This window comes from Octopus bimaculoides, chromosome 28 (genome assembly GCF_046866305.1).
Source record: "Octopus bimaculoides isolate indiv1 chromosome 28, ASM4686630v1, whole genome shotgun sequence".
In the NCBI taxonomy this organism is placed as follows: Eukaryota; Metazoa; Mollusca; class Cephalopoda; order Octopoda; family Octopodidae; genus Octopus; species Octopus bimaculoides.
This window is the reverse complement of record NC_142955.1, coordinates 19,703,002-19,729,213: the sequence shown is the minus strand read 5'-3', so window position 1 is coordinate 19,729,213 and position 26,212 is coordinate 19,703,002. Positions and strand designations below refer to the sequence as shown.

Here is a 26,212-nt window from a genome sequence, read left to right as displayed (position 1 = left end):
CCTCTCCTAGTAAAGCTCCAGTCAGTCAAGGGGTCTATTTGCTTGTTTTGTGAGTTTTTTGGTGACCTCACTAATGCCAGTGCAAACGTAAAAAGCGCCCAGTACAATATTATAAACTGGTTGGCGTTAGGAAAGGTAACCATTCACAGAAACCATGTTATTACTAGACATTGGAGCGTGATGCAATCTTTCAGTTCGTTGGATTCTGTCAAACTCCCCAAACCCTGCCAGCGGAGAAAACAGACGTGAAATGCCGTTGATGAGGTTGATGACACACATATATAGATATAGATACACGTGCATACAAATGTATGCATATGGGAGTGAACAGAAGAGGACGCTAAAATAAGAAAAATAGATATAAATGTATCTTTAACGGAAAGCCAGTTTAGCTCAAGTAATTTGTTATACCGATTTTCCGCTTTGCAGGAAGTACTTCTTGGATGCCATTCCAATGGTAGGAACAACAGCTTCAGTGCAGATGATTCAAGACTTGATCTCTCGAAAACATGTTACTGGTGCTGATGCTCAGCTGTGGCTTTTATCTCTTTCCTTCATTCACCATCCTTCAAAAGAAATGATTGCTGCAATCTCGGTAAGAAAGTTTCTCTTTTAAAACTTCCACAGCACCAAACAGTGGCTCTCACTTAATACAAAAAGTCCTGACTTTTTTCCTTCTCTCACCTTCTAAATCAACCCATGTAATTTTGACCCCTAATGTCATCTGTCGATACCGTTGTGAAATAGACCGCTTTGGTCTTAAAACTTACCAACCCTTTCAGCAGTAAGGGTCATCAAATGTTTTGCACTCTGTGAAAGCCTATTGTAGCATGCAGCTCCTATCTATCTATCTATCTATCTATCTATCTATCTATCTATCTATCTATCTATCTATCTATCTATCTATCAGTCTCTCTGTCTGTCTATCTATTACTATATACATGACTCTCATCAATCTACGAATTTATCTAGGTGCACAAACTTCATTAACTTTAATTATCAACAACTCATTTACTCCGAGTTGGATTGTAATTAATATTTTCTCGTTCTTATTTTATTATTATTATTATTATTATTATTATTATTATTATTATTATTATTATTATTATTATTATCATCATCATCATTATTATTATTGTTGTTGACAGCCTCTCCTGGACGACAGCGACATTTCTGGAAACACCATCTTGGCCGTCTCATCTCTTGCCAGTAGTTACTGCAGCGTCAGGCCCAACTGTGGCGCTGACATTGAAATCAACGATCTCGTTGGAAAGTTGGTTCGAATGATCGGCAACTGTGACCAATCCAACTCAAAGACCATCCACGCTCTCCGTGCCCTTGGAAACATCGGCCACACTGCCCAGGCTGTTTCTCGTTTATCCAGATGTTTCAGTAAGAAGAGCAACCCAATGGACGTTAGAGTTTCTGCTATTGATGCATTCCGTCGTATACCTTGTGACGCAATGGTGAGTGAGTCTTACAAAACATGTTATCGTTTGATATCGTTTTTTGGGGTTTTTTTTATCTTTCGGTAGAAACTCAATGATTGTGTTTTGGCTTTTAAACAATGTTATATTCTAAGCTCTTTAAGATAATTAGAAAATAGTTCAGTGTAACAGCTTCTGCATATTTTAACGAGGATATGCCGCAGAAAGTTTGTGACTGCGGTATTGGCCTCGAGATAATATCTGCTACTGATATACTTCAGAGCTAAAAGGCACAGAAACATATCGGCGTTGGTGGAGTTGTTAAATCATGATTTCTGTGTCTTTGCGCACCAGCTGTAGCAAGTCTCCACTATTATCCGAACGCTGAAAGAAATTTTGCTTCTGGAGATAGAAAAAAAAATAGTGATTAACAAATCACTGTCGAATTGCGAAAAAATTCGTTATTAGTGATGGAAGCAGTATTAGATAAAAATAGCATTATGATCATCTTACTTAACGTGGATATATATAGAAATCCACAACACTGCACTATTCGTATATTTGTGTGTGTGTGTGCTCATGCGCACTAATATACCACACTCGTGGAAGGCTACCATTTTGTAGAAATCCACAAGTTACATATTTCAGCTTTAATTAGTCCTGCATAGAAATTAGCTCCCTTGTATGCTAATATGTTAGATATTCGCATACATCACAGGGAAGAAAAGCTATCAATCCTTTGGTTAGATTCTGTGTCTATTACTCAATATCCCAATATATTTTGAAATAGAGATAATCCAACACGTAACATTTGAATAACCAACAATGGTGAAACTGTGCAGTAATGGAAACGTAACAAATATTTTATAGTGTTTAATAGACTTTATTTCTTAAAAGTTAAACTAAATTTGGGTATATAAATATATAAATATATATATATTTGTTTTTTTTTCTGTGTTCTTTCTTCAGCGCTCAGATTTGATGGGTGTTTTCAGTGACGTAACTGAAGACTCTGAGATTCGAATCAATGCTTACCTCGCTCTTATGAAATGTCCCAATGAAATGATACTCATAGATTTACGAGATATGCTGCAGAAGGAAACATCAAACCAAGTTGGATCTTTTGTGTGGTCGCACTTGACAAACCTGATGGAAACATCTGATCCTCATCTCCAACACATCCGATCAATTCTTGAGGACGAGAACCTAAAGAAAGAATTTAACCTTGACAGTCGCAAGTTCTCTCGCAACTATGAGGGATCTTTCTTCTTCGAGAGTATCAATACTGGAGCCAAAATGGACAGCAATGTCATCTTTTCTTCCAAATCTTTCATCCCACGTTCTGCTAACCTCAATTTGACAGTCGACCTCTTCGGACACGCCATCAACATTTTGGAAGTCGGTGGACGTATCGAAGGTGTTGAGAAATTCCTGGAAAAATACCTCGCATCCTACAAGGTGTCAAAAGACGTACGTATGACGAGTTCCAACATTACCTTCTAGATTACTCAATCCCCCCTCCTTTTCTTGTCCCAAGGCCTGCCAGCCAGCCAGCCTGTCTGTCTGCCTGTATGTATGTATGTATGTATGTACGTACCTACGTACGTACGTATGAATGTATATATGTCATTCTGTCTGATGGCTTGTGAGTTTGCCCTATCTCCCATTCACGCATCTATCTATCTATCTATCTATCTATCTATCTATCTATCTATCTATCTATCTATCTATCTATCTATCTATCTATTTATCTATCTGTCTGTCTGCCTGTCTATATATATATATATATATATATATATATATATATATATATATATATCTGTCTAACTGTCTATCAATCCATCCATCCATCCATCTATCCACCCCTCTATCTCTATATCTATCTGTCTCTCTCTCATTCTCTCTCTATCTATCTATCTATCTCTTTCTTTGCCTACCTACCTACCTCTCTAACCATATATATATATATATATATATATATATATATATATATATATATATATATATATATATATATATATATATCCCTCTCGCTTCACCACCACAGGCTGATGCTGAAATGGACAAAATCAAAGCCGCCATTTACATGAGGATGTTTGGAAATGAGCTTTATTACCATAGCAACGTTTTCTCCAATCCGATGTCTCTGTTTAAGAAAGGCGAATCCTCCCTTCTGAAGAACATGCAGCTCCTTGACAGTCGCATGGTGATCCCAACCTGTATGGGTCTTCCATTGAACCTCACCGTCACCACAACTGGGGGCATCAACTACGACAGCAAACATGCTTTTACAAAGGGCAAATTTAACGCCGAAATAAAACTCAGGTAAGATATATTGTGACACTGTTGTAATTGTTGTTGTAATTGTTGTTATTGTTTAGCCCCAGGTCAGTCCCGATCCAGTATACTTACCCTCAAAGGTGTTCCAGCCATGAGCATCCCATTATTTCTTTATTCAGACATAAATTTATCAAGGACTACATTATCTTATGTGTCCTTCCTTACTGTTGTTGTATAGCCTCAGGTCAGTCCCGATCCAGTATACCTAGGCTCAAATATGTTCCAGCCATGACCATCCCATTTTTTTTATTCATGCATGAGTGTACCAAGGACTACATTATCTAATGTGTGTGTCCTTCCAACATACTTTTGATCAAAAATCTTTCACTCTAAGCATCCTGCGTTTATTCAGACACAGTGTATCTAGGACTACATTATTGAATGTGCACTTTCTTGCGTATCTAGGACTACATTATACATGTTTCTATCTCTGTGTGTGCGTGTGTGCGTGTGTGTGTGTGTGTGTGTACATTCGGGGATGGCTGGATGGATGTTTAAAGGGATGGATTTACCTGTATTGCAAACATCATTTGTTCCTAAGCAATCCTCTTCCTCCCCACACACACACAAACACAGAAAAATGGCAAAATATATCTTCGTTTCTTGCAGTGCTGCCATTGAAGTAAAAGGTGAGATGTGTGTAGACGCATACGTGACTAAAACTGGTCTGAAGATGCTGACCCGGGCCCACACCAGCTCCGGAGTGGAGGTCACCACCAACAAGGAACGTGCTGAGATTCGATTCCCACGCAAGAAGACAGAAATCTTCAACCTCAAGTAAGTGGACAGCATTTTTTTGTCTTACCAATTCCTGCCCCCTTACTTACAAAGATTTATACATACATACACACGCGCAAACACACTCGCACCAACATTTATATATGTATATTGTGTGTGTGTGTGTGTGTGTGTGTGTGTGTGTGTGTGTGTGTGTGTGTGTGTGTGTGTGTAATAAATATAAATGGAAACAATTGTTCAGCTATTGCATATACGTTTCCGCAGAGGGATTACTTATTTATCATTGTATTATAAAATTACATAACCAGGCCATTTCATCAGGCAACATTGCACAATCAAAAAATGCATAGACACATTATATTGAGTCACTTGGCCGTTGAATCAGTATGTAATTTTCACCGATTAAAATAATAATAATAGTAATAATAATAATAATAATGATGATGATTACGATGGTGATGATGATAACTTGCATTTATTTTCCCCTCCAAAGGAGCGAATTCTACACAATCCAAGGAGAAACCGAGAAGAAGGAGAACTTAATCACAAGCAATGTCCAGCAATCCAAGAGCTGTACTGGCCAAACAATGAAGACCATCACTGGTCTCAGATTCTGCCAGGAATTACAATACGTCAACGCTTCCTCGGACAAGAACGCTCCCTTCTTCCCCTTCACCGGACCATTTGCCTATGACCTCTACATGACCAATGAAGACGCCCCTAACAATTACATCATAGAAGCTGATTTCCCGGTAAGATCTGAGTCTTGAAATTCTTGAAATTCTTTGATTTTGGAATCCTTTTGTTGCTTTTGTTTAGATACAATGATAATCAGAGATGTTCCAGCCATGATCACCCACTCTTAGTTAAGCAGTTTATCTGAGATTCCGTTCACTAATGTTTGTATGTGTACTTCCGTATCTATGTGTATATGCACTTGTCTGTCTGTTTATCTATCTATCTATCTATCTATTTATTTATCTATCTATCTATCTATCTATATATATATATATATATATATATATATATATATATATATATATATATATATGAGAAAAAATAAGTTCAAATAGAACAATTCAAATTTTTTGAGGAATCCAAATAGGGAGAAAATAATTTCCAATAAAAATTCATCATATTCATAAAAATCAGCCAGAACAAGTAATAAAAATATGAAAATAACAATTCAAAGAAGTTCGTTATAGGTATAAAGGTACCATAAACGAGTATAAAAATGGAGAAAAGATGTTAAAACCAAAATTGAATCTAATATATATATTTTTTCTGGCTATAACCTCCTTTCATATCATATGAGTTATAGGAAACTTCGTAGCCACTCGATCACCAGCCGCCTTCTGCTCCATGCATGCGTAGCTTAGTGGATAGGGCGTTGCACTCACGATCGTAAGATTGTGGTTTCGATTCTTGGACAGGCAATCCGTTGTGTTCTTGGGCAAAACACTTCACTTCAGGTTGCTCCAGTCGTGGGCCCTGCCAGGTTTCACCATCCTAGATACGCTGCATGGCTGAAGCGCCCTAACGACTCCCAACGGATTAAGGGACTTGTCAACTGTTTCTATCTAGCCACACACACATTCTAATGTATATGCTTGTTTGTTTACAGGGACCCAACGGCTATGTAATGCTTGATACCCCAGGGTCAAAGGTACCCAGAAAATGTCTCTTTAAGCTGGATGGTAACACGGTTTTTGTATCAGTACCATGGAGAAACTTAAAGATGGAAGGTTTGTTTCAACTCTTCGATTCATACTTCAACTGACGGTGTGTGTGTGTGTGTGTGTGTGTGTGTGTGTGAGTGTGTGTGTGTGTGTGTGTGTGTGTGTGTGTGTGTGTGTAATTAAACATCACTGAAGTCAAACGTTAATGAAATATTAATGGAAGGATTAAAGTACTCAATGCTTTTAAGTAGAGCATAATTTATATTTATAAGAAAATGCTTGATAGTACCTTCGAATTTTCACAATCTCTACAATAATCTACTTGTTCGTTCGCCCGTTAGAGTGAGTTAGAGAGATGGAGGTGGTGTGAGTGAGAGGTGGAGTAAAAGTGAGAGTCGGAGAGAAATGTGAGTTGAGAAGAAAGAAGAGTGGAGTATAATGATAAACTAAGGCCAAATGCATAACGTGGTAAGTTGAAGGGAGAGGTGAAGAGCGAGAGAAAATGACGGTGAAGGAAAAGTGGGAGAGAGAAGTGTTAATGATGTGCTGTAGGTTGGGGAGGGAAACATGAAAAGAAAGAAAGAAATATAAAGTACTTAATTTTAAAATTATATTATAATATATTATAATATATTATTGTGACTGGAAGTGAAATAACTTAGCAAAGTAAAAACAAAATCATTCTCTCTTTCTTAAAAAAGCTTCTCTTAATCTTTTTCATTCTGTGTAATTTCCATTGGTCCCACGAGTCTATATATATATGTCGATATTCTTTTACATCTTCAATACTTTCAGGAACCTTTATCAACAGTCTTTCTTTGAAGTCTGTGGCCGGACATGTACTTATAGACAACAAAGAGTACAAAATGCTCGCCAAAGTCGAAATTGAAAATGCAAAGAACGTCTTCAAGCTTGCACCAAAATTTGAACTCACTGCGCCGAAAATGAAATTCTCTGCGAAAGCAAACCTGGAATACATGGCAAGGAAGAATTTGGACCTCAGCGCATCAATCACTGGATCGATGCTTGAACCAATCACATTGAAAGGTGAGTCGAACGGAAGGGGTCTTCGCTTTTTATACCAGTTTTTGCAAAATAATGGATTCGCATTCGGAAATGAGAAAATCCCTTTTTTTTTTCCTGTTTCCTTTTCCTATTCCTTGGAGGAATCCACAGAGACGTGACTGGCTTAATGGGAGTCGGAAATTTATACACACGCACACACACACACACACACACACACACACACGCACACACACACACACACACACACACACACACACACATTCTGCTATATAGAAATATAATGGTGCAGGACTTCCGATTAAAAGGTTGTGATGGACAAAATCCTTCCATGAAATGAGCGCTAAAAGCTAACTGTGTCCGCTTTTTCTTTTCTTTCAGTGTCTGCACAAAACGTACTCAAAGGAATGGCAGCTACTTCTGTTTTGAAGCTCGGCAAAAAAGAGTACAACCTAATCACTCGTCTTGGAAAGGTTCCCAAAAAATCTGGTTTCAAATATAGTCCTTACATAAAGGTTATGATATCCGGTAAAGATGTAGTCGTGTTCGAATCCACTATCAGCCATGATGGGAAAGGCAAGGGAAATCTGGAAATGAATCTTGACAAAGTGTTCTCCAAACCAATTTATCTGAATGGTAAGTCATGACGTCCTCGCGTTGTTGTCTTTTCTTTCTTATTGTGTTTTTGCTTTTTCTTTTTTTTTTTATTAATCATATATGTATATATATATATATATCGTTTCCCGCTTCAGCACTTACTTCTATGAATGTTGGTAAAGCCAAGAGCAGAGACACTGCTCGAATCATATTTAAGTCACCACAGGGTAGTTGCAAGCTGAACATCGACTTAGACTCCAAACCTCTCGGAATCAGCAGCAGAATAATTGCCATTTACAACTTTGGTGCCAAATACTCGGACCGTCTCACACTCTCTGCCAAGACAAGAACCGTAAGAACCAAGAACGCCGCTACCTACTCCGGCACCGCGTAAGTAACCACTCTCTAGTGATCCATAGACACACACACACATACATATGCATACAAATAAATATACATCCATTCATGTATGTACACACACACACACACATATATATATAGCGTCAATACGAGGATATATAAACGTCTTATAGGGATGGTTCCATCTAAGTTACACTGGTTTAATATATTATATCGTTGAGAAATACCCCTTCAATAAATCGGTTTCATCTATCACTTTCATTCACTTCGTCACGTGATAGTTGTAAACAAACAACACCGTTGTACAGGTGATGTCGTTTCTTTCCAATCTTCCGCGAAAAACATGTCTGACCATGGGGAAAATGTTACCTTGCTTGGAAACATGATGAGGGTTGGTGACAGGAAAGGCACTTTGCCATAAAAAAGAAGAATCTGTCTCGAAAAATTCCCGTCGAACCCATGTCAGCATAGAAACGTGGACAGTAAAGCGATGATGATGTTTCACTATGCTCCCTCCACTTACTTTGCATGTGAATTATTCGTTACAGTGACTTGATTAGCAAGAAGAGCAACTGGCTAAATTTCAACGTGAAGAGCAAGCTGACCAAAACTAACAACCACCTGGACACCAACGTCGATCTCACTTATGGCAACCCGAAAAACAAGGCCCTGAACAACCTCAAAGTGAACTCTGTGATCAACTACAAGACCAAATCAGTGGCAAGGGAATATAACTTTGCTATGTCAGTGAAACATCCCGGAAAGGTAAGATAACATCAATCGCCGCCGCCGCTGCTGCTGCTACTGCTGCTGCTGTATTTAGGTCTACATTACTTAATGCGTTCTTCTTCATTGTTGTTGTTGCTGCTGAGCCCTCGGTCAGACATGATCCGATAGGCCAACGATCAAAGACGCTCCAGCCATGATCATTCCATTTTTTTTTTATCGAATGTCTCCTGTCTTCTTAATGTTTAGCCCTAGGTCAGTTCTGATCCAGTCAGATCTTTAATCGAAGATGTTCCAGCTGTGAACATGTCATCTTTTACTCAGGCATAGTGCATCTAGGGCTACATTATCAAATGCGTCTTGCTTTGTCGTTACGTTATTTTAGAAGATTGGCTGTGATTAGAGTGAAATGCAGCTGCTATTTCCAGCAGGTCCATGTGAAATGTTGGTTGCCGTAAGGGTGGCCCAATATACATAGAGAGTATTTAGGTACGTTGTCACAGCTGAGTGATTCCAGTTCTAAATCCGTTCACAACTGAGTGATTCCAATAACAGCTACAGTCACAGTTGAGTGACTGTCATGATGGAGTTACAGTTGTTGGAAGATGAATTATTTAAAATGTCCCTTAGAAGCTATGCTCCAACATGGCCGCGACTTGGGAAATGAGACTAGTAACAGTATACAAGAAAATCTTGACTTAACCTTCAAATTTCTCTTTCTCTTTTTTTGTCTTGAACAGAATGTCAACTTCCACGTGAAAGCCGACCATTTCCATACTGCAACCTCCCCCATGAGAAAGATTGAGAACAACATCATGCTTCAAATCTCTCCTCGCTATTTGGTGAAAACTGGTTTGTTCTACAGCAACGTCAAAGTGAAGGGTTTGCAGAACACCGATGTGAAGGTGTCTCTTGCTTATCCCGACAGAGTCGTGGAATTCGAAGAGAAATTGGTACAACTCAACACAGATACTTACGAGAACGAAGTATGCGCCCAATGGCAAAAGGAGACCATGGTAAAACTGAAGACAACTTTCAGGAACAGTCCCAAAGTTGTGATGGTTGACAACCAGCTCAGCTTACCCAACCAGAGACAAGCTAAACTGACCACCACTCTCAACACGGCTGATCGTAATTACAAAGCAATGGCCGAACTTCACGTTGACAAACAGATTCTCTCACTTGAGCAGAACATTGACTACAAAGCTGTTGCGTCTGTTCAGTATGACACCAGTAAAACTGATATATCCGGCAACGGAGATCTTTTGTTAGAGTGGGCACAGGACCGAAAAATAAGTGCTACTGCATCGTTAGTCGGTGTGGTTGGCAGGAGATCAACCTCCAAATTTAGCATCACTACACCGTTTAGGAGTCTTCAAAGTTACAGTGAAACCATTGAACGTGTTACCACCAACAAGAAATGTTCGTATTCTTCCCACAGCATTTTGAGAAGCAATGACAACAGAATTGAGATGAAACAAGACATGACTTTGAATTCTTTTGACAAAGAATTTGAATACAATTTCATGCATTTGCGTAACCGAGTAACGACAGATGTGAAAATTGCTTTGAAAAACAACGACGTCAAAAAGACCGCCATGCTTTTGGTGAAACAAGAAAAGAAAACCTATCTTGATGTGAATATGGCCCATAATGTAGACAGGAGTCAGATGAACAGTGATGCAAGCTTGACTTTTGATATGTTTGATGCTAAAGGTCACATGAAGATTGCCCTGCAGAGCGATGATCGAGAAATGACTTCAAGCGGTGACTGTGAAATTAATCTGCCAAATTACAGAATCAACTCCATCGGTGGTTCATATTCACTGAAGCATAACCAAGCTAAATCTTCGATTAATCTTGCCTACACCAGCACTTTGCGTTATTACAAAAACGGAGGGATATCAGCGGTGCTAGTGAAAGGGTTACCCAAGAGGCTGAAAGGTAGTGTGACAGTTACAAGCAACAACGGGGAATTAATGAAAATGAATGCTGAATACGCAAGACTGAAAGACAACTTCGATGTGAATGCACAAATGACAGGACCAGACGGTAAGACGATGACAGCTTCCTTCAACTTGAATATGTCTGGTGCAAGGAAAACATCCCATGCCGAGATAAAGTCAGGTTCCATCGATGCCTCGGTGGACGGTGCCGTTGAATTCGAAGCTGGCCGCTATTTCGATAGTGAAATACGTATCGGATCTGGTGGTAAGAATCTTTTGTTATCTGGAAACTACAAGATAGAATCTTCCAGTCATAAGATAAATGTTCATTTAGGACTTCCAGACAGCAGGCAGATCAAAGCTCAAACTGTATTCCTTAACGGAGAGAGGAAGACATATTCTTTCAATGTTGATAGTCCTGATTTTCCTTCCCTTACAAATATGAACGTGGAAGTTTCTTACCAAACAGGGGGCCGAGATTCCATGGCTAGGGCATCGGTGAAAGTGTTGCCATATCTGGAGCAACTCCAATTGAAAGCAAGTCAATCAAAGGACAGGACCGACGCCAGTATTGAACTCGAAACTCACTCTGATACTATAAGACAAGGAAAAATTACTCTGTCGCTGAAAGGTAACTGGAGACAGTACGAGACCGTTAATTTTGAAACTGAATTCAACGATAGAAAAATGTTCGTTTTCAAGGGTTTGTACAACATGAACAGTGTCAACGATTTCAAAGTAAACATGGTTGCTACCACATCTCATAGAAGGTATAACGAATTCTCTTTTGATGTCACGCATCAAAATATGGACTCCAGTCTCCAGATAAAGGCAGCCAAGGAATTTATGTTCAGCAGCAACATGAAGAACCAACCAAAACACACAGAAATCTCCTCCAAGATCAGTCTGAGAAACTACGATGATTGGGAAACTCAATTTGTTAGGAATGGCGACTTCGATGAAATGATTATGACTCTGTCCCACAAAATTGGAAACAGAGACCAATATACAAGCGACATGTCGATCCACAACTATGGCAGGCAGATCACCTTACAACTTGTTGCTCCGAAAGGAGTGAAATTCAATATGGATTTGACCCTGGACCCTGAGGACATTTCTGCTGATCTTGACCTTTTCCTACAAACACGTTCTGACAATTACAAATTCAATGCCATTTACAAACATATGTCGAAAATCATGTTCAAAATCGTGTCTCCATTCCACAACTGTCAATTCTTAATGACACTGAGTGGAAATTTGAAAATGTTCCGATACCAAGCTGAGATGATTCACGATAACGGCAAATACGAATTCACTTTGTCCAACAAGGACTACTTCCGGCGTATCAAGGCCAATTTGGGAACCCCTTCATTCAACGACCTTCTGGACTTTACACTAGACGGAGAACCGGAGATGTTCAACTTGATCCTTGAGGCTAAACACAACGAAGAGGCTTTCCTGATGAAAGTTTCCAACGAAAAATTCTACAGAAAAATCACCTTCGACCTTAAAACACCTTTCAACTTTGAAGCATATATCAAGATGGATAACACTCTCAAAAACTTGAACGGAATGTTCAGTGTTTTGATTAGAAAAACAAAATATGAAATTACTTATTCCAATAAAGACTATTACGAACAGATGAGAGTGACTATGTCAATTCCGAGACACGAGGTCGTTGTTAAAAGCAGCATTGATGCCAAGAAAAACGGCGTCACCGGCGATGCTACCTTCGTGTACAACAAGAAAAGAGTCACTTTGGGAGGATCCTACAAGAACTTTGGACGTAAGATGGTTATCAAGGGAGACCTGAAAGCTCCTTCCTTCAACGATGACCTCACTCTTACCATTTCCGGTAAATTGAAGAAGTTCAACGTTGTTCTCAAACTACAACACAACAAGGACATCTATGAAGTGACAGCCTCCAATAAGGCATACTACAAGACTTTGGACATCAACGTCTATTTCCCAGGAGTCAAAGCTAAGCTGGACTTTGAAGGAGAACTAAAAAGATTCAAGGCCTTCGCCGGAGTGACCATCGACAAACAACAATACAAACTGGTTCTTTCCAATCAAAACTACATGAAAGGAATCAACGCTGAACTGACCACACCAGAACTTGGACACAACGAGCTGAAATTTGACTTTGGTGGCGATTTGAGAAATTTCCATCTGAACACTCAGTTACTGCGCAAGAAGACTGAATATTCTTTTGCAACCTCAGTAAATGTTGACACTCACACATACACCCTCAGCTTCAAGTCACCCTTCTTCAGTTTGTCAGGAGACATCATGGATGGATTTAAGTCTTCGAGCTTCAAGACAAAATTGGTCTACCGTTACAACAGTTACCAATTTGCTGCTTCCAACGTGAATTATTTCGATTATATGAGCTTCAATATGTCCACTCCTGAACTGGGTGTACAAAAACTCACCTTCCAGCTACAGGACCGTTCTTTGTCTGTGCTTTTCCTGAACAACAACGACATGTATCAGTGTAATTTCTCTTTAGAGACTAAAGACCTTTTGATCAGTTTTTCTTCTCCCAATAACGCAGGTGAGATCAAGGCAAAATTCAATGAACACATCAAGGACTTTAGTATGAACGCTCGGCTGTCCAACAACGGAAACACTTACAAAGTGAAGATGATCAACGATAACTTCAAACAAATGGTCGTCCGTATGACCAGGCCTTATTCTAGTGACCTCGAAATCTTGGTTGAAAACACCGGCAACATGGCCAATGGTAAAAGCCACGTGAAGGCCACGTTTGGAGACTACCTTTTGGAGAACAATGTTGATGTTCAACTGGACCAGAGACAGTTCGTGATGCAAATGAAATCATCGCTGAAATCAAGTCAGACAGCAATCAACTCCAATGTTGACATTCAAACAAACTTTGATACAAACGAGTTCACCCAGTCATTCATCGTAAACGTAAATGGAAGGGAAAGTTCGGTAAAGACCAACGTAAATCTGTCACGTGGTCTGACAGCTTCTTTTGACCTTGATAACACTCACACCGGCGACGTTCACATGAAGATCACTGTTGATCCAATGAAACTGAACCGGATCAAATCATCATTGACATTGAAATCTCAGTCGACAGGTGTCGTTACTCTGGTTTATCAACACGAACTGACTAGAACGTCCTTCAAAAGCAAAGCACACATTGAAACCAACACCATGAGCAGACTTGCAGGCTATGACGTAGAAGTAAGCTTCCAGCAGAAATATTCTTACAATGTTAAGATGGATTACAAGAACGAAAAATACGTCATCACATCGAAGGCTTCTCATGATGGTCGTTTCACAAGTGGAAACTTCCAGATGAGGACCCCATTGAGAAACTTGAAAGATTTAACCATCTCTGCCGAACGTGATGCCAACAGGCATTTGAAAGCAAGTGTTACCCTTCCTAAACAGTTGTACAGTGCAACCTTTGTTCATACCGGCAACGGCTTCAATGTTGAGCTCGATTTACAAAGAGACCGCAGCGACAAGGATAAACAGTTTAAAACTTCTATGGCATACGTTAACAATGACAGCAGATCTACTTTTTCCAGAAAAATCACTTTGAAAGTGATGGGCAATGATGGCGACTTGACTGGAAATTTCCATCTCCAGAAATCTTCTGATATGTACACAATGAAGGCTGAATACAGTTGGGGAGAGAAAGACACTCAGAAAATAGGAGCAGAACTTCAAATGAAAACTTCAGGCGGAAACGAAGCTCTCCTTAGTTTGATCTTACCCCGTCGTACCATCCAGCTGACCGGAAGTGTTCAAAATCATCGTGATCAACATACTGCCATGTTCACCTTGACACCTGACGTCAACAACAGAAACGAGAAGATTGAAATAACAACTGATATTTCTATTCAGAGCATAAACATCTACACCATGAACACGATCGTCAAATTCCCCAACCAGAAAAAGGTGAGTAACCTTATTTTGTTTGTCTTTGAGTTGGTCTTTTTCACTGTTGTACGTCTCAGCCATTGACTCGTCATTTGTCGTTCTCAACATTCGGGAGGCATTACGTAAACGCATTACATTCATGCTTAGAGAAGTCAGCACATTTTATTTACACGCATCTTTTATATTTACATTTGCGCAACAATTATTCGAGAAGGCACAAGCGTGACTGTACGGCGGAGAAGTTTGCTTCCTAACCACAAGCTTCGGGGTTCAGTCCTACTGCACGGCACCCTGGGCCACTGTTTTCTTCTATAACCATTGCGAGTGGATATGGTAGATGGAAACTAAAAGAAGCCCACCGTGTATATATATATATATATATATATATATATATATATATATATATATATATATATATATATGCATGTGTGACTGCAAGTGTGTATATATTTGCATCTCCTTATCTTAACACCGTGTGGTATTATTTATATATATATATATATATATATATATATATATATATAATATCCTCTGGGTAATAACCTTATAGCATGCTTAACAAAGCTCCTCTACCAGTGTCGGCTACCATATGCTATGATACAGCAGAAATTTTCCTTTTACTGGATATACATTTGGAAATCCGTTAATGCGTTAATGGTTTGGATTAAAGCCTGTTCATTCTGTCTTGTATTATAACCATTTATAGGCGTGGTCGTGTGGTAAGAAGCTAGTCTCAGGCTTGCTTTGTTTCCCAACCACATGGTTCCGGGTTCAGTCCTATTGTGTGATACGTTGGGCAAGTGTCTTCTATTATAGACCCGGGCCGACCAAAGCCTTGTGAGTGGATTTGGTAGATGGAAACTGAAAGAAGTCCGTCGTATATAGATATATATGTGTATGTGTGTAAATGTGTGTGTGTTTGTATATATATATATATATATATATATATATATATATATATATATATATATATATATATATATATATATATATATATATATCTTCATCTTATCCATTTTCAGGGTATGCATTTTAAAACAATCTTCACTGGCCGTCGTGGTGACACCATGTTCAGTAGCCGATTCCAGTTCAGCGCTGACCAAGATCCCCGCAAAGCATTGACTGTGGACATGAAACTGGCTGACAACAGAGGCAACTACACTTTGGACTTCCTTGTCGAACAACCATACACGAAACTCGCTTTCATTGTGATGGCGTACGCAGCCGCCAAATCAGGAAGAATTAGCACCGGTGTGGAACTCAACTACGCCGGCCATAGACGCCATTATGATAAATACATCATCAGGACGGACATCAACAAGATCCAACGGGAAGCCATCTTTGAGGTAAGCACACTTCCCGCTAAGCATGCATTTGTAATCTTAAAGTCCCTTAAAGGAAATAAGACATCCAGAAAATGAGGGGACAGAGCTACTTTGCACTTAAAACATGCCCCCATATTTTCCTATTTTATTTTTAAAATGGTGTTTGAAATGTAACGAAAACCAAATATTTTTTTCTAAAATCTTTATTTAGAACAACATCGTTCAAAGGGGTTCTCATTGTTGCTTAATCCCAAATCGATTTTATTCCAACGTATCCCTGATCAAAGAACTTCCTTCTGTGACCATCCCAACTATTTAGTCATTGGGCATCTACGATTACATAATACAACGACTTTTGCTTTGGAATATATATATTACGATGTAATTTCTGGAAATTCGACTGCTATTTCTAGTAGATGGAACAACCTCACAGAAGAACCACTTTACTCCTCCCCTCCAGTAATTATGAAACTTAACAGCGATTACATTAATTAAACTATGTAATTCGATTGTACGTATGTATGTATGTATAATATGTTAATTATATATACGATCATTATATTAATTAAACCTTATTCTAATCACCAGATTGTGTCTCCCAAGAAGCATATTGAAATCACTGGATCCCTAGACACCAACAAACAGTATTCAATGTCTTTGAACAAACGAGAATCTGGTATGAAGGACATGCAGGCCACAGCATCAATCAGCCCTAACGCCAAAAATATGCACCTCGAGCTAAACTACGACCAAGGTAACCTTCTTTTAAATGTTGCTTCCTTTTTTACCTTATTATTATTATTATTATTTTATGTTTGACTTTTGTTTTGCATTTGTACAAGTCGGATCCGAGTCTCACCCAGAGACCTCAAGAGACAACAAGTTAGAAGTTCATGTTGGTGTTATGCCTAGGGTACCATATATTTGGATTTGTACAGTTTTGTTCAAGTGAATGTTTAAGAAACCATAAGAAAATTATGTGTTTGCTTTAAAATTTGAGATCACATAGACAAGGCGGTGAGCTGGCAGAAACGTTAGCACGCCGGGCAAAATGCTTAGCAGCATTTCGTCCGTCTTCATGCTCTGAGTTCAAATTCCGCCGAGGTCAACTTTGCCATTCATTCTTTTCGGGGGGTCAATAAAATAAGTACCATTTGAGCACTGGGGGTCGATGCAATCGATTTATCCCCTTCCCCGAAAGGTATATCAATTAACCCTTAAAAAAGTTAACCCTTAAGTAATTAACCTTTAAATCAGTTAAGCCCTACATCATTTAAACCCTAAAACAGTTAATATTTATAGGGGCTGTTTCGTTTATTACACTACCCATGCACGTACCTTAATGTTTCGTTTATGTTTACAGCCAACCCTGAAAAAGTGTTCCACATCGATGGAGAAGTCATGGACAGAAAGCTTATGATGAAGGCCTACAGGACTTTGGGACAGCAGAAGGTGAATCGAGACGGAAAAATGATCATAGAAATGAGACCCTCAAGTATTCTGTTTTTCCAGCTTTTATGGAACACCCAGATGCTCAAGGAAATCACTGTAAGTTCCCAAACTCACTCTTTTGTCTTTTATTCAGACAGTTTAACAGGTGACATGTGTGTGTAGGGGGGGGGTGTATTCTTTTCATACAAGAATGTTGTTGTCAATGACTTCGAAGTTTCGATGGTGTAGCTAGCCGAAACTTTGAAGTCACTGTCAACAACATTCTTGTATAAGAAGAAATTTGTACTTTACAAAAGTATAGAATAACCCATGAGATTAATGACTGCGACTATACTAAACATCTAATCGATTATCGATTTCACAACATTCTAATCAATTGTTTTTCCTCCTTTTTCTTTTTCTTCAGGATTATGGTTTTGCCGTTTTCCAGACTTACGGACAAAAGATCCAGACCTTTGGTGAAACTATTGGAAAGAGTGTTTCTGAAGAATTCATGTCAAAACTGAAAGATATTAAGAGAGTCTTCCAAGAAGATCTGGTACCAATTACCAACTACCTCCCTTCCGTTTACAACGACATCTACAAAGACGTCGCTAAACACGCCGCCAAAGTTGCCGAATTCTATGGCAGGAATGTCTTCTACATGAAAAGCGTGGGTGATTCAGTTATGGAAGCCTGGGAATCAATGTGGACCAGCTACCAGAACAGTCTCGTACACATGAAGAGACGAATGCAAGAATTCAACGCCTACATGACCGACAAACTTGACGAAGCTAAAATAATGGTTGACTCATATTATTCCGACTTCGAAAACCGCTATCAGGTGAGTTTGGACATGTGGTTTCTATGGTGACAATTTTCTTGGCATAAAAACATTTAAAGAAAAAAGAAAGGAAAACAATTCCAAAAATGAAGAACACCAAAAATCCCAAGCATTCGACTTTCTGTCTCAGTTTATTGCGTTTGCTGTTGTTGTTAATGTTGTTTAGCCACAGGTCAGTGCTGATCCAGTAGACCTATGATCAAGGATCCTACAGCCGATAAGACTATCTCATTTTTTATTCAGACATAGTATATCTAGGAATATATCATCAAACGTGCCCTTCTATGTTGACCCCTACGCCATCACCTTTTTGCAGTTAACCAGCATCAGATAAGAGTCATCCTCCTCGTCGTCGTTGTCGTCAGTTTACTCGTTCTTTTTAGCATCATCTCCCTAATTATCTCCCTTGTCACCTCCCTAATTACCTCCCTTGTCATCTCCCACGCTTTCCAATATGAAAATACTAAGAGTGTAAGTTTTATTCTCGTTGCAGGCTGCAAAGGATGAGCTGTTTCACCATATTGATGAGATGTTCCTATACGTTGAACAACAATTTAACAATGGATTCCAACACTTCACCTCCCTCCACCAAGAGATCAACACCTATATCAGCAAGTTCCCAGCTGTAATGAAACGTAAGTAGGCATTGAACTCAGCTTCATAAACTGGCGACATCGTTCCGCCAATGGGCGCCATTAAATGACTATTTTCTCCATGGCAAACCGCAGTGAAAATTGTCTTTTTATCATTCAAATATATCACACACATAATCAAGCTGATCTAAAACATTCATTTATTCAAAAACACAGTTTAGAAGTGCCTTTTTATATAAATCGAACTTTAATTTCACGCGATTGAGAAACCTTTCTACGTTGCTTTCCATCACAATTTCTTTGTTATCCAAAACTAAATTTTCTGCTTGTTTGACTCTTTTTTTTCTCAGGCTTCCAAGAACAGATTAAAAAACATCCATTCATTGCTAAAGCCGTTGACTACATGGTCAGCATGTACGAAGCAGTGAACGACATGAAAGAGGAATTTATAGCCGAACATGGTGACATTGCTGTTCTCTCCCACCCATTGGTCGATCTCCTGCTCAGCATCTCCAATGATATTTACAAACACGTAAGACACTCAGATGCTGTTGTTGTTGTCATCGTTGTTGTTGTCATCGTTGTTGTTGTCATCGTTGTTGTATGTCATTGCTTAACCCCAGGTCAGTCCTGTACCAACAAATCTCTCATCACAGATGTTCCAGCCGTAATCAAGCCATCTTTTATCAAGGACCCCATGTGTCCTGCTATTGTTGTTGATGTTATTCAGCCTCAGTCAGTCTTAATCAGGCGGGCATATGATCAGTGACATTCCAAACATGGCTGTCCCAATAACTACAGCATACATTGTTTCGCGCCCTTCTTCATTTATAAAAGCAAGATGAGATTTGAGTGAAATTTTGCTGCTATTTCTAGCAGGCCATCAAGCCACGTGGAAGCTCTTTCATTGATCCGGTGAATATCTAACTTGTCGCTAACGATGACTGAGCAAAGATGAGCAAAACCCAGCGAGCTCAGTCTACCTGGATGTAACTAGGTACCATTGAATATGTATAACGTATCGACGGATAATTGGATGCATTTGAAAGTAGACAACTTCTGGCCTGTCTGTTTGTCTCTCAATGTATGTATGCATGTGTCTGTGTATGTATTTATATGTGTGTGTGTATATGGGAAATATGTATGTGAGTATATATATTATATATATATGCGTGTGTGTGTATACGTGTGTTTCTGAATGTCTGATGAGCTGGACGTCCTTTCACATGCACGAAACTTTGAATAACATGAGAAGCTAAGTCAGTATATATATATCTATCATACATGTGTATGTCTATCTCCTATAGGTACTGAAATCCTACGGTTACTTACACCTTGAAGAAGTCCTTCCCGACCTGAAAAACAAAGTCATTCGATTTGTGAAGAAAGAAATCGCTACTTTGAAGAAAGCATTGACAAGCATCGATATAAAAGTCCTGGTATTCGATCCCAAGAACGGTGAAATCAGCGCCCAAGTTTACTATCATGGCTTAATCAGCGCCTACAGACATATGGAAGACACAAGCGATTCTTTGGATAAAGTTAGTCGTTCTTTGCAGAAATACTCCAACAAGCTATCGGCCTTCACTGACTGGACCGTCTATGACACTTACTACCACGTCAAACCATCTTCGGACGTCAAAAACTGGGTCCCACCATTCAAAGGTTCGAATCTCAATTAAATTTATAATTCTATTCACTGTACTTCTGTTTGCAAACAGGTGTGTGTGTTTGTGTGTGTGTGTATTCTTATATATTAGCGTTGTAAGGCAGCGAGCTGGCAGAAACCTTAGCACGCCGGGCGAAATGCTTCGCGGTATTTCGTCTGTCTTTATGTCCTGAGTTCAAATTCCGCCGAGGTCGACTTTGTCCTTCATCCTTTCGGAGTCGATAGATTAAGTACCAGTGGCGTACTAGGGTCGATCTTCCCCAAAATTTCGGGCCTTGTGCCTAGAATAGAAAAGAATATTTTAGCGTTGTTGAATTGTCATGACAAGGTGAATAGGAAGCGTTTGTCAATCACCAAATCAATCATTCAGTCTATCAATAATACACACACACACACACACACACACACACACATATATATATATATATATATATATATATATACACACACACACACATATATATATATATATATATATATATATATATATATATATATATATATACATACATACACGCATACATATATCTACACACATATATATATGTATATATATATATATATATATATATATATATATATATATATATATATATATATATATATATATATATATATATATATACATACACGCATACATATATCTACACACATATAATTATAATTACACACATACACACACGCACAACTACACACTGAGACGCACACTGATCGAATCCTATCTCGTTGTTTTCAGCCCGCGCCAGTCTGTTCGGAGGAGAACACATCACCACTTTTGATGGACGCCACTTAAACTTCAAAGGAACTTGCAGCTACATCCTGGCTCGCTCTGAAGGCAACTTCAAGATCGTGGCTGATTACAGGAACAAAGGACGCCAAGCATTTGTTGAATCCATCTCGATTACAACCAAGACTGGAAAGAAGATCAGAATCGCGAGAGATTCCACAGTAAGTTAGCCGTCTTTCAGTTTTTCTATATCCCTTCCACATCATTCCTCGACAATCACTCTGACCCCTAGACCCCCTAGCTCTAACCATCAGTCACTTTCCTCTCACAATCGCAGAAACTTATCCATTCACCATTTCAGATTTTCTTAGAAAGTTGTCAGCTTCTAAATCGGTGTTCTGCAGGTTTGCAACAACGGCTGCGTGCGCCTTTTCCTTTCTAGCGTTGGCACTTTGTCTGCCACGGGGCATCTGAAAGAAATAACAAAATAAAACGTACAGTAATATACTGATAATTAAATGTGCTCAAATATCCTTTGCAGCCGAAATGTGTGTGTGTGTCTTAGAATGCAATTAGCAATGGCTGCTTGAAACTGACGAAGTCCCTGAAGTCCCTAAATTCGATTTTAGTAATACCACAGGCGTACCTGAACGATTTTCGTCTGCTACTGATATATTTTCACGTCAAATGAATAATAACAGACGATAGATAATTATCAGCTCATAACAGCTGTTTCATACGCATCTTTTTAACAGGGGACTGAGAACATTATTCCATTACGAAACATCGTAATCATCAGAAGAAACCCAGCCCAGTGCAATAACTTTTCAAGTGCCTGATTCTATCTGAATCCTTATTTTACTTTACACACACACACACACACACACACACACACACACACACACATATATATATATATATATATATATATATATATATATATATATATATATATATATATATTAGCATCACTCTTCCTCTATGTCTCTCTTTTCCTCCTTTTTCCGTCCGACCGTCCAACGTTCCTCTCACATTCAGTTTGGTTTATTCTTCAAAATCTCAATCAATCTCCATCATTCATCGTCAATCAATTACACCCACACAGGTTGAAGTCAACGGCCGCGTCAGCAAACTTCCCGTCGGTCTTAGCGACGTTCACATCCACCGCAAGGACGATTTCATCGTTGTTGAAGGCTCCAACGGCTACACAGTCAGCTGCAACCCCAAATCCGATTACTACATCGTTGACATCAGCGGATGGTATTACAACAAGGTAGGGGGTTTATTTGGTACCTACGATAACGAACAAACCAATGACATGACCATGGCCAACATGCGCTCCACCAACGACCTGCAAGAATTCGCCGACTCATGGTCCACTTCTCACTCCTGTCGCTCTCAGAACCACGCCCGTGGTCATATGGTCCCTGAAAACCGAAAGTGTGCCGAGATGTTCTTGGAACCATCGTCACCCTTTAGGAATTGCTTTAAACAGGTAAGAAACTGTTTACCTTTTCATGTTTGTTCATTTAATCGATTTTTACTAATATTAGTAACTCTGATATGTTAGTTTTAAATTTTAGTACAAGGCCAGTAAATTTGCAGCAGGGGTTAACTCGATAACAATATATATTTATATATGCATACATACGTACACACACACACACACGCACATTTATATGCATACGTACATTTGCATATATACATAGATGTATACATCTTTATAACTATATCTGCGTGTACGTGTGTGCGCGTGTTTTACCAAATGCGAAACTCGATTGCTTATCACCGCCATTTTGTCATTACAGGTGAACCCCAATCCATTCTACCACGCATGCGCAAGCTACATGACCAGCATCAACAAACCCTTGAAAGTCCTCTGCGATGTCTCCTCTTACTATGTCAACCAATGTCACTATAACGATGTCAAGCTACCAATCCCAATCCGATGCTGTAAGTAATCATTGTTATGCTCCTCCACTCCTTGCGTGACCACCCCTCCTTCTCTGTTAGGCAGATGTCATGGCTCCTAGTTTGTTTTTGTTTTGTGTTTTTGACAAACGTAATCACAGGTTTTGGGGCCAGAGGTTTCAGTCGCTTCTTGTGTCCCATTGTGTTTTTGGACAGGACAATTTGCGACAAAAAAATAAAAACTTCGCTGTGTATACCAGATCAAAGTGGTTCAGTCTCAGGACACAGTCCACCTTGGCGTCTACAAATAGAATGGTGCAACAACAGTTATCTAAGAGCTACGGTTTTATATAATTAAAACAATTTCAGAAAACGTGATTCTGCTGCTGTTGCTTAGCACTCCAGTGCCCCATCAACGCAGTGCCCCAGCGCCGCAGCGCCCCTGATGATGCCTCGACCGAGCAGAACTATGATCGAAGGTCTCCAGCCATGACCATCCCATCATTTTCTTTTTCTTGGGGATTAAGGCTGACTTATCTACTGTCCTTCTTCCTAAAGAAAGTAGAGTGGGACTTAACTGGGAATTCACAGTTATTTCTAGCATGTCACATCGGATCACGTTAGCACTCCAAGTAATGATACCTAAATAGCAGCGCAAAGTACCTGTTATATGTTCCGGTCCGATAGTATCTAAGAGAGCGTATTATTTTTGCCAGAAGCAGTTATTTCCTCATATTTACCGTTCTCACTGCTTTGTCTTTTCAGCTACCCACTGAACATAATTGAAGATCGAACCCCACAAACTTTTCATCACTTCAATTTAAATAACTAATGTAATGAAACAATAAAATTATATTTGCATGCTAATTAATGTGTTTGTTGTATTTTGTTGTTGTTGCGGCCGATGGCGAAGGTGATTAACGTAATTGCTATACAAATCAATGTTATCATTTGGTATTAAAAAATTAGTTGTGTAGGAGTGAAATACATTTAAATCTAACTATAATCACACAAGACACTCACTACTTGAAATTTAAAGACAAACATCCACTCCACTTCGTCGATACGCCTGGAAACTGAAGGATAAGAAAAATCAATAACATATATATATAAGCTGGTGTAGCGTTGAGTCGGTAACCACAGATGTAACTTATGTTTGGCAGAAAAATATGATATCCGGATTCGACGCTTCAATATGTTAAAACAGCCACAGCTCTCTATTCGGTCGTTCTGGAATTTATTAATAACTAAACTAAATACAATCACATGGCTTCACTTCATTTTTGAATAAAATGCTTTAAAAAAAAAACGTCGACTAATTTTAGTTGTCCCGGGATTGTTAATTCGAGCAATTCAGGTAACGGTTCGAGTTGAGCTAAAAATAGCAGCTAAATCTCAACTCACGCGGTCCAAACACGTGTTCGATTATTTAGTTCTCAATAAGATTAGATGGTCACAACTGGACTGTCTTTGACCGTAGATTTGCTCAATTGGAGATGACCTAGGGTTAAATGACAACTACATCAACAATCCACCACCCACAGACCCCACTCGACCACCTTCATCCCCTCTGCATCGTCCGTTACTTTCGTCATCGTCCGACATTCTCCGCCAGCTGAACGAACAACAAAGCTCCTATGTGGTTAGTCAACAATTCAGAAGTAGCAGCTAAATCCCTCTCAAGTCATACTCAATTGGATTAAAAATCGAAGGGTAGATGGAAGAATGTGGTCTAGAAGTAACGTCGAGATGGTCGTGCTTGGAAAACATTTAGTCATATGTTCTCTACTGCCCACAGATGACCATCATATCAACCACCATTCTTCACCGTCCGCCAATATCTTTCCTCATACTCCTCCATCCGTCACCATCCACCACTCTCGCCACCACTATCCATCACAATCCTCCGTTAGCCGCCACACCCTTCCACCGTTTGCCACGGTTACCACCAAAGTCTTCCATCATCTACCATCCACCGTCCGCCACCGCTCGCCACCGTCTGCCATCGCTTTACAATATCTGCCACCGTCCGTCACCGTCCGCCACCGTCCTCCACCGCTCTACACCGTCCGCCACCGTCCTCCACCGCTCTACACCGTCCGCCACCGTCCGCCACCGCTCTACACCGTCCTCCACCGTCCTCCACCGCTCTACACCGTGCTCCACCGTCCTCCACCGTCCTCCACCGCTCTACACCGTCCGCCACCGTCCGCCACCGTCCTCCACCGCTCTACACCGTCCGCCACCGTCCTCCACCGTTCTACATCATCCGCCACCGTCCTCCACCGCTCTACACCGTCCGCCACCGCTCTACACCGTCCTCCACCGTCCTCCACCGCTCTACACCGTCCTCCACCGTCCTCCACCGCTCTACACCGTCCGCCACCGTCCTCCACCGTTGTACATCATCTACCACCGTCCACCACCGTCCGCCACCGCCCGCCATCGTCCTCCACCGTCCTCCACCGCTCTACACCGTCCGCCACCGTCCTCCACCACTCTACACCGTCCGCCACCGTCCTCCACCGCTCTACACCGTCCTCCACCGTCCTCCACCGTTCTACACCGTCCTCCACCGTCCTCCACCGCTCTACACCGTGCGCCACCGTCCTCCACCGCTCTACACCGTCCGCCACCGTCCTCCAGCACTCTACACCGTCCTCCACCGCTCTACACCGTCCTCCACCGTCCTCCACCGCTCTACACCGTCCGCCACCGCTCTACACCGTCCTCCACCGCTCTACACCGTCCTCCACCGCTCTACACCGTCCTCCACCGCTCTACACCGTCCTCCACCGCTCTACACCGTCCGCCACCGTCCGCCACCGCCCTCCATCGTCCACCACCGTCCGCCACCGCCCGCTATCGTCCTCCACCGTCCTCCACCGCTCTACACCGTCCGCCACCGTCCTCCACCGTCCGCTACCGCCGTCCGCTACCGCCGTCCGCTACCGC

The 26,212-nt window shown here is 40.3% G+C and overlaps 2 protein-coding genes across 2 annotated transcripts in view; both read left to right on the top strand.

The window, feature by feature from the left end:
- LOC106872268 (uncharacterized) overlaps window positions 1–24,124 on the top strand; it is a 31,590-nt gene extending 7,466 nt beyond the window's left edge. Inside the window, exons 8-30 of the mRNA XM_089344737.1 lie at window positions 430–595; window positions 1,149–1,466; window positions 2,397–2,897; window positions 3,475–3,752; window positions 4,377–4,544; window positions 4,999–5,257; window positions 6,130–6,250; window positions 6,980–7,231; window positions 7,589–7,843; window positions 7,960–8,194; window positions 8,713–8,929; window positions 9,631–14,775; window positions 15,780–16,103; window positions 16,671–16,836; window positions 17,446–17,630; window positions 17,941–18,357; window positions 18,851–18,992; window positions 19,301–19,482; window positions 20,258–20,615; window positions 21,356–21,567; window positions 22,452–22,841; window positions 23,155–23,299; window positions 24,023–24,124. Of these exons, the coding sequence (XP_089200863.1) occupies window positions 430–595; window positions 1,149–1,466; window positions 2,397–2,897; window positions 3,475–3,752; window positions 4,377–4,544; window positions 4,999–5,257; window positions 6,130–6,250; window positions 6,980–7,231; window positions 7,589–7,843; window positions 7,960–8,194; window positions 8,713–8,929; window positions 9,631–14,775; window positions 15,780–16,103; window positions 16,671–16,836; window positions 17,446–17,630; window positions 17,941–18,357; window positions 18,851–18,992; window positions 19,301–19,482; window positions 20,258–20,615; window positions 21,356–21,567; window positions 22,452–22,841; window positions 23,155–23,299; window positions 24,023–24,033 (10,447 nt within the window). The 3' untranslated portion in view covers window positions 24,034–24,124. The remainder of the gene's footprint in view (window positions 1–429; window positions 596–1,148; window positions 1,467–2,396; window positions 2,898–3,474; window positions 3,753–4,376; window positions 4,545–4,998; window positions 5,258–6,129; window positions 6,251–6,979; window positions 7,232–7,588; window positions 7,844–7,959; window positions 8,195–8,712; window positions 8,930–9,630; window positions 14,776–15,779; window positions 16,104–16,670; window positions 16,837–17,445; window positions 17,631–17,940; window positions 18,358–18,850; window positions 18,993–19,300; window positions 19,483–20,257; window positions 20,616–21,355; window positions 21,568–22,451; window positions 22,842–23,154; window positions 23,300–24,022) is intronic.
- The window catches only part of LOC149130724 (uncharacterized), a 193,150-nt gene that overhangs the window by 32,809 nt on the left and 134,129 nt on the right, over window positions 1–26,212 (top strand). The gene's annotated exons all lie outside the window — the stretch shown is intronic.